This window comes from Aristolochia californica, unplaced genomic scaffold (assembly GCF_029961685.1).
Source record: "Aristolochia californica isolate CCGP_79_NKW_82.1479 unplaced genomic scaffold, dmAriCali1.0.hap1 SCAF_10, whole genome shotgun sequence".
NCBI classification, from domain to species: domain Eukaryota; kingdom Viridiplantae; phylum Streptophyta; class Magnoliopsida; order Piperales; family Aristolochiaceae; genus Aristolochia; species Aristolochia californica.
This window is the reverse complement of record NW_027181771.1, coordinates 28964482-28978133: the sequence shown is the minus strand read 5'-3', so window position 1 is coordinate 28978133 and position 13652 is coordinate 28964482. Positions and strand designations below refer to the sequence as shown.

The window sequence follows — 13652 nt, the reverse complement described above, 5'->3', positions numbered from 1 at the left end:
TGCAAATTGAATAGATGGAAGGGAGCACATGGGTCTGCCACCACCAAATCTGCAAATAAAGACTTTTAACTAATCCCTTACCACAGAAGACCGACACCAGCATTATGAGCTTCTAAAAGCCATCTCGAACCTCCCCCAACAAGACTTGAGGAGTTTGTTTATAATAATCTATGCAATCACGGATAACCCTACTATCAGTTTTGATCATTAAGCTAGCATACGGTGACAATCCAGTTAAAAAGATCAAAGTACAGTATCTTGGCTTCCCAGAACAACCCAAGCTATCAGACAGCTCCAACTGAATTTGAACTAGATATTAACTGTCGCAAATAACAGCTGATCACTGATCAAATGTACCTTCACCCCCACATTTGCATCGCCCTGTTAGTCCTCACAGATGGAGATGGAGGGCTATACGTAAAAGTCTCGCAGAAGTTGTTGTAAAGGAGACAGATCACGTTGTGGAGCTCTTACTCCAAGCAGTCGACAAATTTCTGGCCTAACCAGAATGGGAATCAAAGAGTTCTTCGATAATACAGATGAAAGTTTATCGTGAGTCTCCTGAAAAGTTTCATCAATCTTTGTCAGGTCAAATGAACCAACAGATCTTGCAGCATTCTCTGTCTGCTCAAATGGATCCTCGATCTGCAACCAACAAATGTGAAGTAGGCATAAACATTACAGTTCAAAAGTCAAAACGTTACATAGGTTCTTATGTATAAAAATATTAAATTAGTAACAAGTTTCCTCATTAAAATATACTGAATGTCATTGTCAACGTATCAAGAGTCCAAACACCTAGTTCAGTTACCAAATAATGAGGTTAATAATAATTCTGAACCTCAATCCTTGAGCCAACCTGGACAACTAAATTCAAATAATAAATTAGCACCATATAATTTTTACAAAACTCCAGTTTCCTTTTTCTGCAATCCCGGTTTGAAAGACTCCAGCATGATCAATGAGGTCAATATGTCTATTTACCCTGTATCTCCCTTAAAAGGTCAGACAAGTTAATCATCATTGAAAAGATTATTTGGTTGATCAGTTCAAAGCACTGAAGTGCACATAATTAAATGCCTTACAAGTATTGGCGAGGGTGTCCTCATCCATCTGGATTGATTCCGTTTGCGTTCCCAATTTCCAGTATATGTACAAATAACATGTTCTGCTGAATGTGTCTTAATCATGGAGAACTGTAAGATACAGAGAATAAAAGAAAAGTTTTGGAAAGAAAGTGAGATTTCAATAAAAACTTAGGCATTCAACACAAATTCAAAGAGTAACCCAAATCATACACATTTTTAAATGTCACGATTAAATTACATATTTGGTGGTATCCGCTAGTATACACCTACCTTTATAAAAATAAAAAATAAAAAAAACAAAAAAAACTAGTATACTCCTAGGTACAATGAGGCAATCACACTTTGCACTAGAAAATATTCAATGCTCAAAAATTAAAAAACATTGGAATACCAGAGAAAAATCGCACATTATCATCATCACAGTGCCTTCCTAATTATGTAGGTATTGTTTAGATCAATCCTCCATTTCAGATTCTAGGAAGATGATATGCAATATACCCTGATAGAAACACAGATACAACCCATATCTGTTGAAATATATGATATAAATAACTCGTTCATGCAAGTCATCCCTGGAGTATGTTGGTCTTGTACAAAGTTTGTAGAATAAATAAAAATCCGTGTGAACTCTCACTACCTCTCTCCATAAACATTTCCACTCATATTTCTTTTCTTTTCTTTCCCTTTTCCATCCTCTGGTTTATGACTAAACCATTATCAGATTTCAGTATCTGCAGGAATCTATCAGATTTTCAAAGACATTTAAACATCACAAAGGAACCATTTCTATAACCAGCAATATTTAGAGTACATGACACAACGATTACCTTCTCAAAGAATGAAACAAACAGTTCAGACAGTGTGCTTTGATTTCTTCTGTATCTTTCGCGTTTGAACCTTGCTATGTTTACAGCACAAGTAGTTTCGATTGAAGCATGTGACCGCATTCCTACAGAGATATAACTACAGACACTCAGCACTTCTTAGAAACTACTCCACCTCATAAACAAAACTCAGATTAACTCCACAATTGAAGCCTCCATAAATTCTTGTTATTGAGTCGATAAGATAATAGACAAGCAGTTAGGCACTCCCATCAATTACTGAATCTTGTAAATTCTTTGTACCGATAAGATCGGCAATATTTCCATCAAAGATGCTCATCAGCGGAGGTAATATTGATGGCTTGCATGTCTGCAATCAACAGGCACAGGAACTTCTCAGCAACATACCTCATGTAACTACACTTATTAGCTTTAAAACCAAAAAAAGACTTAAATATTGCAGCAAGCAACATCGAACTTTCAAGAACAAGAAACCTAGGATGCAACAGGAACTAAATCAGTAAAAGAATGGGACGTTTCAGAGACTTCTTCACTCCATTTGAGTTACTGAATCTTACATTAGTCAGTGGCAGTGTTCATACCACTTATGAGATGAAATCATTATTCTCCCGATAGACAACACAACCCCGTCAATTCAAATAATAGTGGTAAGGTGTAAACATCCTCAATGACAAAGTACATGCTTTGGCCCAAATGGAAGAAGAATTTCTTAATGTTTCATAGCCTTATAAAAAGAATATTACAGAATTTACCTGTAAATGAAAGATAACCAGTAAAGTAAGTGAATATGAATTAAATGTGCCATTTTTGGGGTCATTTATGCCTTGTGCCTTCGCCCATTCCTTGACCTACATATGAAAATCGTGTGAAAAATATCCATCACTGACAAGCAATCAGGTTACTGATACGATTGGTAAATAAACAAGTATACAACTGACCAACAAAACCATATCACGGAACCGTTCATCTATATCACTTATCCACAAAAAGTATTTGGATTTGATTTGACACAGAAGATTATCAATCGAGATGTCACATGAAATACTTTGATTGCTCTCAAATTTTAAAAGAGGAACCCTCGCCCTTGGAATGAATTCCAATTTATGTACACCTGCAGAGAAGAACAGGAAAAATTTCAACCATTTAAGCCATGGAAGAAATTAATTAAGAAATAGAGTTAAATTTGAAGGTTTAAGAGGCAAGAGCAGAGATAAATAACAAAGATTTTTTTTTTTTAAGGGAGATAAATAACAGTTGTCGCAGAACTAGGATAGATTGAATGAGAAGTCAGGCTCAACCTACTTGTCCCCTAATATCTTTTGCTTAAGAAAAACAGAGAATAATGACAACATTGCCCACAGAACTGAAAGAGACTGAACCAGCGGTTGGGCTCAACCCCTTTTGTCCCTTCGTATCTTTTAACTAAAAAAAAATAAAGAACAAGTGTAAGATTGCCCTTCTTGCCATAACTTATAACTTAACCTATTCTGGATATATACAGATAAATCAAACCCAACACTCTGATACTAAGAAACCAGATAAGGGAGAGGGACCATTCACACTATGCGCTTAGTGACAAATGACCAAAGCACCCCCAAATATGTTTCTCGACATGGAGAATGACCATGCTATTCAAATACTAAAAAGAAAGAAATCAAATACAAATTGTTGGTGAAAATGAAGCTCAATAAACCTTCACTGGATGCCAGCCTAAGTAAGAAAATCTGAAAATCAGAAACATGTCAAATGATATGCCAGAAGAATTTGTTTTAGTTATTTAGTACATAGTACAACAACCAAAGATTTAAAAGAACAATAGTAAGCAAGTCAGATTCAGAGGCTGTAGTCAATGACACATGACCATGAACAAAACTACACTCCTATCAAGAAAATGTATTATGTGTCACGGATTGCTTTTAGGTTGAATATACTACTTATGGAGCTGTTAGCTTATTTAAGTAGAAATTCAAACAGAAAAAAGAGATAGAAAACCAGCAACTATAGTAAGCAAGCATTGCTAGGGGGTATTCGGATTGTGAGTAGATGGCAGCTAGGGTAAGAAAATATAATGCATTGAACACTTAATTTGCATCGCCCTAACATAAGGCACAGTTTCTCAGTTCTATTGCTATCAATAGATACAAGTTTGAAACATTCTTTAGCAGCTATATAGAGGAAATTGTAAAGGAAAACATCTAAAATTTTCCAACATTATAAAAAAAACACATGTTTTGAGATTCTCAAGAAAAGACACCTGATGTGTTTTTTCACCGAAAGGAGCTTCAAAGCAATATTACTTAACCACATACTAGAAAAACACAATCAATTGCAATCTCTGTTTCTTAATAATTAATCATATACTAAATTAAGTAAAGGAGATAAACACAATCAATTGCAATGCTGCTTTTCTTATGCCTTGCATTACAAAATACTTTCTTTTGCACAAATCAACAGCAACATCTGTCTGTGAAGTCAACATTTGGAAAGCCAAAGTCAGAAGGCATTTATGAAAGATGACTTGAGAAATGTGGTCCGCGAAAAGATTGCATAATCTTTTGATCAACTAGAATCCACTAACCTTCTGCTATAGCTGTCAAGACCATCTATTTAAATATTAGACTAACAACACCATCTGCTAACAGAAAGTAGATGGTCACTTTACGAAAAATGTTTTATTATAGATATCATGTGGAATTAGATTATTATAGATTCTTGCTGATTTTCTATAATCATATTTTTTAATCATAAGGTCTCATTCCTTCAGTTTCTTTGAAAAAGCTCTCTCCTTGAGTTTAATTAGAGGCAAATTGATAAACTAAAAAGAGATTGAAAGATTTATATACTGCAGCAAGTACAAGACTGAAGAAGAGATTGCAAAACGACGAGAGATGAATTTGAAGAAGAAGAGAAAGAAATAACAAGAAAGAGGATATTCCAAAAGAAAGAAGTTGTCAAGATATGTGATCCACGATGTCTTAAAGTTTGTTTACAATATAGCTTCATTTGGTAAATTACAGAAGTACCCCTCACTTAAGATAAAGAAGTACAGCAACTTAAAATCACCCAAATCTAATTCTCAAGCACTTTAGTAGAAAGGGGGGAGAATATAACAATGAACCAAGGATTCTTAACTAAAGTTTTTTTGATGAATGGTGTAATGACCCACCGAGTTGGGGAGAGAGGGGGGAAGGACCCAGGGGCCCGGACTGGTTGGCTCAACTGAGCTGAACCAGAACTGCAGTCCTTTCCAGTTAGGGAAGAAACAATTTCAAGTAAAACAAAAGAAACCAGCTGACTGAACCAGTTCAACCAGTAAACCAGAACGGTTGGACCTATTAGATCAATAGATAAGGGGAAAATATTTTGTGCTGGGGGAAGGATTCGAAGGATTGACCTATAACAGGTCTTGGTGAACGTTTAACTACTAACTAGCATCCCATTTTTGCCCAAGCACTGGTTGAACCTGCTCTATCTGGGCCAGTTAGATTGGAACCAGCAATGCCTACGGTTTGATGGCTGGTTCTGTTTTGAAAACACAGCTTTGTAGATCAAAGTTAAGGATTAATGAAACTATGAGGTGATGAGAAACTACCTCTCCTTTGCAGTGCTCTCATTATGTCCCTTAGTAAATTCTGCTTGCGGCTTCTCTCAACTGATGAAGAGATTCTCAATGGCTCAACAGTAATATCTAAATCTCCCCATTTAGAGTAGAGATTAGAAATGAATGATCCAAATGGTTCAACAGTAGCACCTGTTAAAATTGTTAGTATTTTTAAACATATGAAATCAATCTCTAAGAAGTTAAACTTTCAAGCAACAGCTACAGTGAAATAATATACGTTGATAAAAGAATTGGCTGTAATTCCTGAGAACTTCATCATTTTGTTCTTCATGTTTAATATGTATATTGGGAGATAAAATGGTTTTTAGTGATTTTAAGTGTACAAAGGCAATTATATAATTTTGTATTTGTTTCACTTAATAAAATAGATGAGGGGGTTGTCAACAAGTCTTCTCAAAAGCTCTCTTCTCAAAGTCTTCTCCCTTCTTCTTTCCTTCAATTCCTCTCTCTCTACTTTCTTAATTTTCATAAACTCAAACTCATTGTCTGTATGCAAACACAAAGTGAAGCATCAAATCAAGTCTTTATTTCATTATAAAATTCAAAAATATATCAAACACTTCAAACTTCTCTCATAGGAGATATACACATGTAAATCTACTAAAATCATCAATAAATGACACAAAATACTTATATTCAAAAGCACTAACAGCAGGACATGGTCTCCATACATTAGAATGAACTATTTTCAAAAGACTATGACTAAAAGACTAACTAGGAAGAAATGGTGTCATCGGCACTTCCTTATCTAACAGGACTTGCACAGAAACGGAGATTGAGATGACAATGCAAAAAAACATAAAGGGGATAACTTCGCTAGACAAGAATGACCTAGTTGAAGATGCCACTGGAAGGGTGTATTATTGACATAAAGTTGTTATAATCCTGGGGTTAAGTACTTGGCTTTCCGCTACCTAACAGGCCGGTCTTTTGGGTAGTATTGGCTAGGTGCTTAACAGAAGCGCATAAGATGCATGTGAAGAGGAATCCTCCAAGCGATATAATCCATCTCTCCCATGCCCTAAATCAATCATCTTACTCATCTGGATGTCTTGAAATACACAAAGAGTAGGATAGAAGGTTACTGGGTAATTCAAAGACTTTGTGATATGGCTTACAGAAAAAAGCAAAGAAGAAGTGGGGTAAATAGAACCTACTCCACTAACCAACAAAGATGAGCAATCAACAAGTGTAATTTATTTACAGGACGAGGATTGACTAAGATTTTGAAAACAAATGAAGACATACCTAACATATGAGATGATGCACTAGAATTAATAACAAGCCATTGGACGTACATGTAGGAGCAGAGTGAGGTCAAACGTAGAAGTTGAAGTCAATAGGGCCATCCTTTGAAATTGTAGAGGTCTCGCTACTCCCAAAAAAACTCCAGTTTGTCCATACTGGTTTTCCAAACTTCTCTCAACATTTGTATAAAACATGGTTGGTACACCCACAAAGACAAACTGTCTACCACCTCTACCACTGCCATGACCTGAGCCCTCTCAGCTTTGTCCTGTGCTTCTACCACCATAACCAAAATTGGCCTCTAAGAGACTAGACCCATACTGAATATTAAGGACAAAATAGGTGGTTCCTTACTACTATGTGAACCACTGTTGATTCATGCATAACCCTATTAAATTCATTAGGGAGCGAAGGAACCTCATCTGAAGTAGGCTTGTACTGCATTATACTCGGGGTCAAGACCTTCCAGAAATTTTGCAACATAAATTTGTATTTTTTGTTATCTATGTTGATTGACATCAACGGTAATAAGGTGGTATACACTAATCTGCCATAAGGTACTCCACATCTCATTATAGTAATCAATAACCTTCCTGCTGCCCTTCTTTAAACTAAACAATCGAGCATAGAGCTCATAAATCCTTGATAAATTACTTTTCTATGCATACATGAACTCGAGAAATGTCCCAATCACCTTTTTTGTTTGACAATTCATAACTTGGTTCCCAAGTTTGACATCCATACTATTAAGCAACCAAGTCATTACTTGGTTGTCTATAGCTTCCCAATCATCATTTACTAGAACAGGAGGATCATCTGTCACGCATTTTCTCTTCATCTTGGCTTTTAAATATATCCGAACTAATTTTGACCAGCTTAAGTAATTCCAACCATTCAAATTTTTTGTAGTTATTACAATTGTGTCCTTTCCATCTGAATAACTTGTCTCCTTAGTCGGTGTACATTTCACAAAAATCTGCCATCTCAAATTCTCACAAAAGTCAACAATAGGTATGTGCAGATTATGCAGGCTTCACACAAGGCAATTAGGATAGGAAAATAGCAAACAAGTGCATCTCAAACCAACTTAGTCACCAATAGACCAAAATTCAATCGATAACCCCAAGGATGACATCACTTTCATAAGGAGTTGCACAAATAGTGCAGGGCCTGCATAGGCAGAAATTGGGATAATCCCAACAGTAGAACCCTTTAAGGACAAAAATCTTTCATAAAACTGATCTAATTAACTGTAGAAACCATTAACCCTTAGGTTATGGCAAAAAAAAAGGAAAAATACCCGACTCCAAACACACACAATCCAGAAAACAAAAATCACTTTAATAAGATAGAGCTTCACACACAATCCAGAAAAAAAAAAACTCACTTTAAACAGTTCTCAGACAGATACCTCTCAAACTTTCGACAGTTTGAACTACTCCTTTGAAGTAATTGATGACATTCAACCGTGTCAATCGATCGTCCTCTGAAGGTTTGACTACAATAAGTATTTCTTGAAGAGCCGACTCCAAGACAGATGAACCAGCCATGACACCTGCCAAGTATAAGCTCAACATAAAATGATTACAAAATAATCATTGGAAATAGCAAAAAACTTGAGTTTGAAACAACATAATTCAATATGGTACTAGACACGCATTTGTTTAGAACCAGTTATGACTCACATCCACAACAGGGAACTAAGAATAAAAAAGCAGGTGCTAGAGCAATGTCATTACTAACACTTCATACACTACAAGAACTTTTTAAGTAAACCAACATCTTAATCAAGAGTGTTAAAGCCAGTGTGTTCTCTAGCTGCGATTTACTCAAGAAACCAGAAGATCAAGTATCTGAGATTATGAGCAACCTAAGACAGATGCAGAAAATCACAGTTTAGGATAAAAAAGTTTAAACCAAGCTTTTAAGAATTGCTCACATTCTCCTAGGAGCTTTGCACAAGAAATTTATAGATTACTGGACCCCAAATTGTTATGCTGAGAAACATACCACCGATTGTTTTCCAAAATTTAAGAACATTGTGTCATTTGACATATATGTTGCAGATGGTCCTGCAAAAGGTTGACTTTTGAGAGCAACATTAAAATCTATTGCAAGGTCATTCACACGAGCTTGACTTAGCACATGTATATATGGCACATATACGTATTTGATATAAAAAAGACAACTTGAAGCTCACAGCGAAACAATTAATGGCATTTCCTACAAAAAGCAAGAAAAAGTACCGGAGTTAACTAGAGAGTTCCATGCTAGCAGATGCAAGGCTTCATTGTATCATGCACTTGATTTCCATTGAAGAGTTTGTTATAATCATCCAACAAACATCCGATGACACTGCTGGCTACTCACGCCATGTTAAAAACTAAAACTAAAAAATCAAGCGACCTTGAGAAAAAACGAAAAGAGAAATTGAAGTTACAAAGCAAGAAACAACAATTCGATGAAGACACAAGTATGAAATTAAAGAGTGAAAAACGAAATGAACTCCCGGCACCTTTCAGTGATCTAGTTCAGAATTGTAAGACTATCCATAATCAAGGAAAGAAAATCAAAAATTTAAAATCATACAGGGAGTATGTCATGGTAGATTTCAAATATGAGAGCGGAGGAGATGATCACCAGATGCTCACAAGAACACTATCTTCACGATCAACAGAGGCACGCAAAGACTTCAGTCTTCTCGGAGACTACATCGTCTACAGCGAGGTTTAGATCTCAGGAAAAGGCAAAGGAATCGTACGGCCGGAAGACTAAAAGTCAAAAAGGGGGACGATCGAAGTTGGGTGGAAAGAGCAGTTTGCTTAATGGAGAAGGTTTTTGTTCTGCTCCTGAGTATGACCACTGACATTTCGTATTTGGACGTCGAATACGAGAAGCGGGAAGACGCGAAAAGTAATTATGTCTACGAATCAGGGCCTCAGTTTGGGAAGTATTTACGGTTTTGGCCCTGCCTTCAAGAGACGTCAACTGTCGAGCTCTAAAAAAGAGAAATCGACCAAAGAACGGAGACTGGGGGTAATTAGGATATTTCATGGGACATCAAAGACGACACCTATAAAAAGAGACAGAATAGAGGTAACTAGGTTGAGATGGGTCACCTTGAATTTGGCCTAACTTGGGTTGTCTACATCAACCCGGCCAAATATGGATTCTCTTTACTAAACATTGGCAGTGTTTCTTGTTGTTAATGACAGAAAGGTTGAGATGTATTAAAATAGAAAAGTTAAAACCTCTCAAATAAATACCTTTCATTGATCATATGAACGAGACTTCTTTATAAATAAATACCCCTCCCACCCTTCGCCTTGTGAAGCCTTTGCCTTTGCCTTTGCCTCTTCCTCGCCTGTTCCTCTTCCTTTACAACTGCTTTTAACTCTCCTAGTGGTGATCTCCGCTTCTCCGTCACTGAAACCCTCGATTCCATGCTCCCCACAGATGGTCTCGTAATTCTATTTTGCTGGATCGATTTACAAATTTTAGAAAATGCATACGGCAGAATATGTGGGATCGATCCGATTCTATCTCCAAAGTTGTGTTTGAATCGGTTGGGAGGTTGTTTCAGAAGTTTGATTCGAAAAGAATGAGCAGGTTGGCAGTTGATAAGGTTATAGATAGTGAAAATTCTTTAGCTATAAAATCGAATTGGGTTGCTTATATTGTAGACTTTGTTCGGAAGACGAGGAAATACTTCAATGGCAAGGTCTTTGGTTCTTCCGATAGAGAGTTTTAGGACACGGTTTTTCCTATCGTTTATGCAATGAAAATTGTGGCTTCAGGTGTTGTGGAGGTCTATCAGAAGCTCTCTACGAGTAAGAACCTCGGACTGTGCAGAGAGGTTTGTGTGTGTTTCTAATGTGGTTTCACATCTGGAGCCTTTCCTGGGTTCAGTAGACCCTACATTCATATTTGAAGTCGCCATTAATATGTTGTCTTTAACAGATGTTCCGAAAGGGAAACCTGAATGAGCCTTAGAATCCATCATTTTCCATTCTAAAGTTGTAGTGTAGAGATTGCTGACTATTTTCCCAAATTGAATTGATTGCCTTGCTTGTCTTGCTCACTATTTCATTCAAGATATGGCCCTGGAATTATGTGAAGGTGGAGAGCTTTTTCATCAAATAACCAGGGTATCCATTGCATGCAAATGAACTTACATTTCCTTTCTCGAGGTGGCATCTATCTTGATCATCATTAAAAAAATTTTCTTTGACGGTAGAAAGGGCATCTTTTAAAGGCTGGTGCTAGATTTTATGCAACTGAAGTCATATGCAGTAGAATATATACATGGTGTAGCTTTAATTCATCGAGATATTAAGGTAATTTTGGTATATGACGATTTATTTCATCTCTTATGTGGAGTATTTTTTTTCATATATGTCTCCTATAATGTCCAATTATGTTTTGTTTTCTTAGCTATAATATCATATAATTTGAGATTGGAGTAGTTTTCTCGGAGATTTAATTTTGACTCTACTATTTGATTATACGTATAACGGAAGATGCAATTACTGAATTATTTTACGTGCTAATACTTTTCCAATGTCAACCAGAGAATTTGCTACTTAGTCAGACACGAATTACTCCCGCATTACTCCGTTCATTCGATTAGGCCGTTAGTCCTAAATGATCTCATCTTCATTTGAATCACGTCAAGTAATGATCTCAGGTAAAAACAGGGGAATCATGTTTCATACCTATTTTGTGAATCATCCACATGAATCGCGTGTGGGACGTGTTTTTACCTCCCCCCAAACGAAAATTTCTCCCTCATATCCCTCTGTTCTCCCTCTCCCTCGGCCTTCCTCTCCTAATGAATTTTTTTGCCCCCCTCTTCTCCCTCTCGGCGTACCGTTGGAGTGTCGCCTCCATCGTCGTTGCCTACTGGCCCGTTGTTGTCTCCCACCATTATCGGCGTCATGAGGATGACGTTGCTGGTTTAATTTTTCCTAAGTTAGGAAAAATTAAACCACGTCATAACTTCATTATCCATATTTTGTTATTTATAAAACAAATATTTTTATTTATTCAGTATATTCATTTTATAACTATTGTATTAAATTAGTGATTTAATAGTTGTAATTAAAATATTGTTAAAGTAAACATTTGATAAATTATTTTACTTTAATTATCCCATTGCTATAATTAATTAAACCAGTAGTTTTAAATATTGTGTAATATATTATTAATTAATAATATGTAAAAATATATATTATGTCATTGATAAAATAATATATATATATTTTTAATTTATTCTAGTCACACATAATTATTATATTAATTTATAATAAACTATAGTCATTAAATAATATAATATAGTCTTTCATTAATTAGTTTATGAATATATTTTAATACTACACATTAAATCACTTATAAGGGTAGTAACTGTGTTTATTTTGGTTAATTATCTGTTTAGGTATATATTTAAATATATTATAAAAAGTTACTCATTCTCTTGTTTATATCATATTTTTCATTTGGGGCACTAACACTGGAATCTGTTTTCCGGTGCACTTGAACTCGTCTACACTAACACCCAAGGATGAGTTGAAGTTGAATTAATTCATTTAAGATGAATTGAAATTTTAACTTTATTTCAAGTTCATTGTAGACTAATCCCCCCTGAGTGATGTTCATTTTCAAGACTCTATGGATTTAGCTCATGGAAAAAAAAATACCTATTAAGAGAAAACTGGAGGAAGAAGAGGTTATGAATTTATTGTCCTAACCCTTCCTATGAAACTATAATATTACAATTATGCCCCTAGAATTTAACCTAATTATATCAACGTCATTTCTTATGAGATGACTCTTTATTTACCATGTTGCCCTCACTATGTGGGCTTAGTGCCTTCTCCTTGGTCTTTGGGCCTTGAACCCATCTTCCACGTCTCTTATATGTATGGGTCTTCCTTGGTCTTATGAGCTTGGGCACATCTTCCACACACATGGACTTGCGGGTCTTCTTTGGTCTTGTGGGTTTGGACTCATCTTCCAATACTCCCCCTCAAGCTAGGGGTGAGAGAACATCATGAACTCTCAATTTGTTGTAAATGGTGTATAGGATCTTCTCATATAAAATGGTAATCCTCCATATCTTCCAACACTCCCCCTCACATTGGTGGTTTCCTCCATGAGGCCCAACTGGCATAAGATAAGTGAGTAAAATCACTCTAAGTCGTATGACATCGATCCATACTCTAGTCATAACTCATGTTAGATGTAGGGCACTTTTGTTGGTAATGACTCTATACTCAGTGCTTAGAAGTGTAATAAAATCCCTCCATCATCGTATCCTTTCACAGGACACCGACTCTCAAATGGTAGGAGTAATAAATATCAATTAAGGGGGGCAACGGGTAATTACCCAGAAAATAATATTCTAGGGCGACCATGTGTTTTTTTTCTTCATTAGAATAACCAATGCTGACAACAATCAGCAACTGAGAAGTCCTTCAATAACAATGTCTCAGGAAAAATAGACACAATAGTAACAACTAAATAATAGCCCATCTTCCACATCTCTTGGATGTGTGGGTCTTTCTTGGTTTTATGGGTCCATCTTCCACACACATGAACTCGTGGGTCTTCTTTGATTGTGTGGGCTTGAGCCTATCTTTCAACAAGTGAAAACTAAAATCTTGTCTGAGTTAACTTTTTTTCTAGGTTGATTGGTTATTTGGTTATTTACTTGCTTTTGACGACATATGTCCCTCCAGAAGTGCTCAATTCTTCTCCTACCACATTCGGGTAAGAAATCTCAAAAGTCTTTTATCCAAGAACAATTATTTGGCCATACAATATAAGAATGTATGAGTGAAATACTTTCTT

The 13652-nt window shown here is 36.0% G+C and overlaps 1 protein-coding gene across 8 annotated transcripts; it reads right to left on the bottom strand.

Annotated features, from left to right (window-relative positions):
• Nucleotides 1–50: 50 nt before the first annotated feature.
• Nucleotides 51–9630, bottom strand: LOC137935138 (protein HESO1-like). Of its 8 annotated transcripts, none has more exons than XM_068779812.1 (10): nucleotides 9444–9630; nucleotides 8814–8875; nucleotides 8215–8358; nucleotides 5526–5684; nucleotides 2872–3044; nucleotides 2686–2781; nucleotides 2216–2282; nucleotides 1916–2037; nucleotides 1086–1196; nucleotides 51–645 (listed from the first exon to the last, which is right to left on the bottom strand). In XM_068779812.1, the coding sequence occupies exons 3-10, from the start codon at nucleotides 8351–8353 to the stop codon at nucleotides 412–414; spliced, it is 1101 nt and encodes a 366-aa protein (XP_068635913.1). In that variant the 5' UTR covers nucleotides 8354–8358; nucleotides 8814–8875; nucleotides 9444–9630; the 3' UTR covers nucleotides 51–411. The 8 variants fall into 8 exon arrangements, with proteins under 8 accessions (XP_068635913.1, XP_068635922.1, XP_068635929.1 ...); XM_068779821.1 differs by lacking the exon at nucleotides 8814–8875 and adding an exon at nucleotides 9050–9209 and having other exon boundaries at nucleotides 9455–9630; XM_068779828.1 differs by lacking the exon at nucleotides 9444–9630 and adding an exon at nucleotides 9050–9175.
• Nucleotides 9631–13652: the final 4022 nt, after the last annotated feature.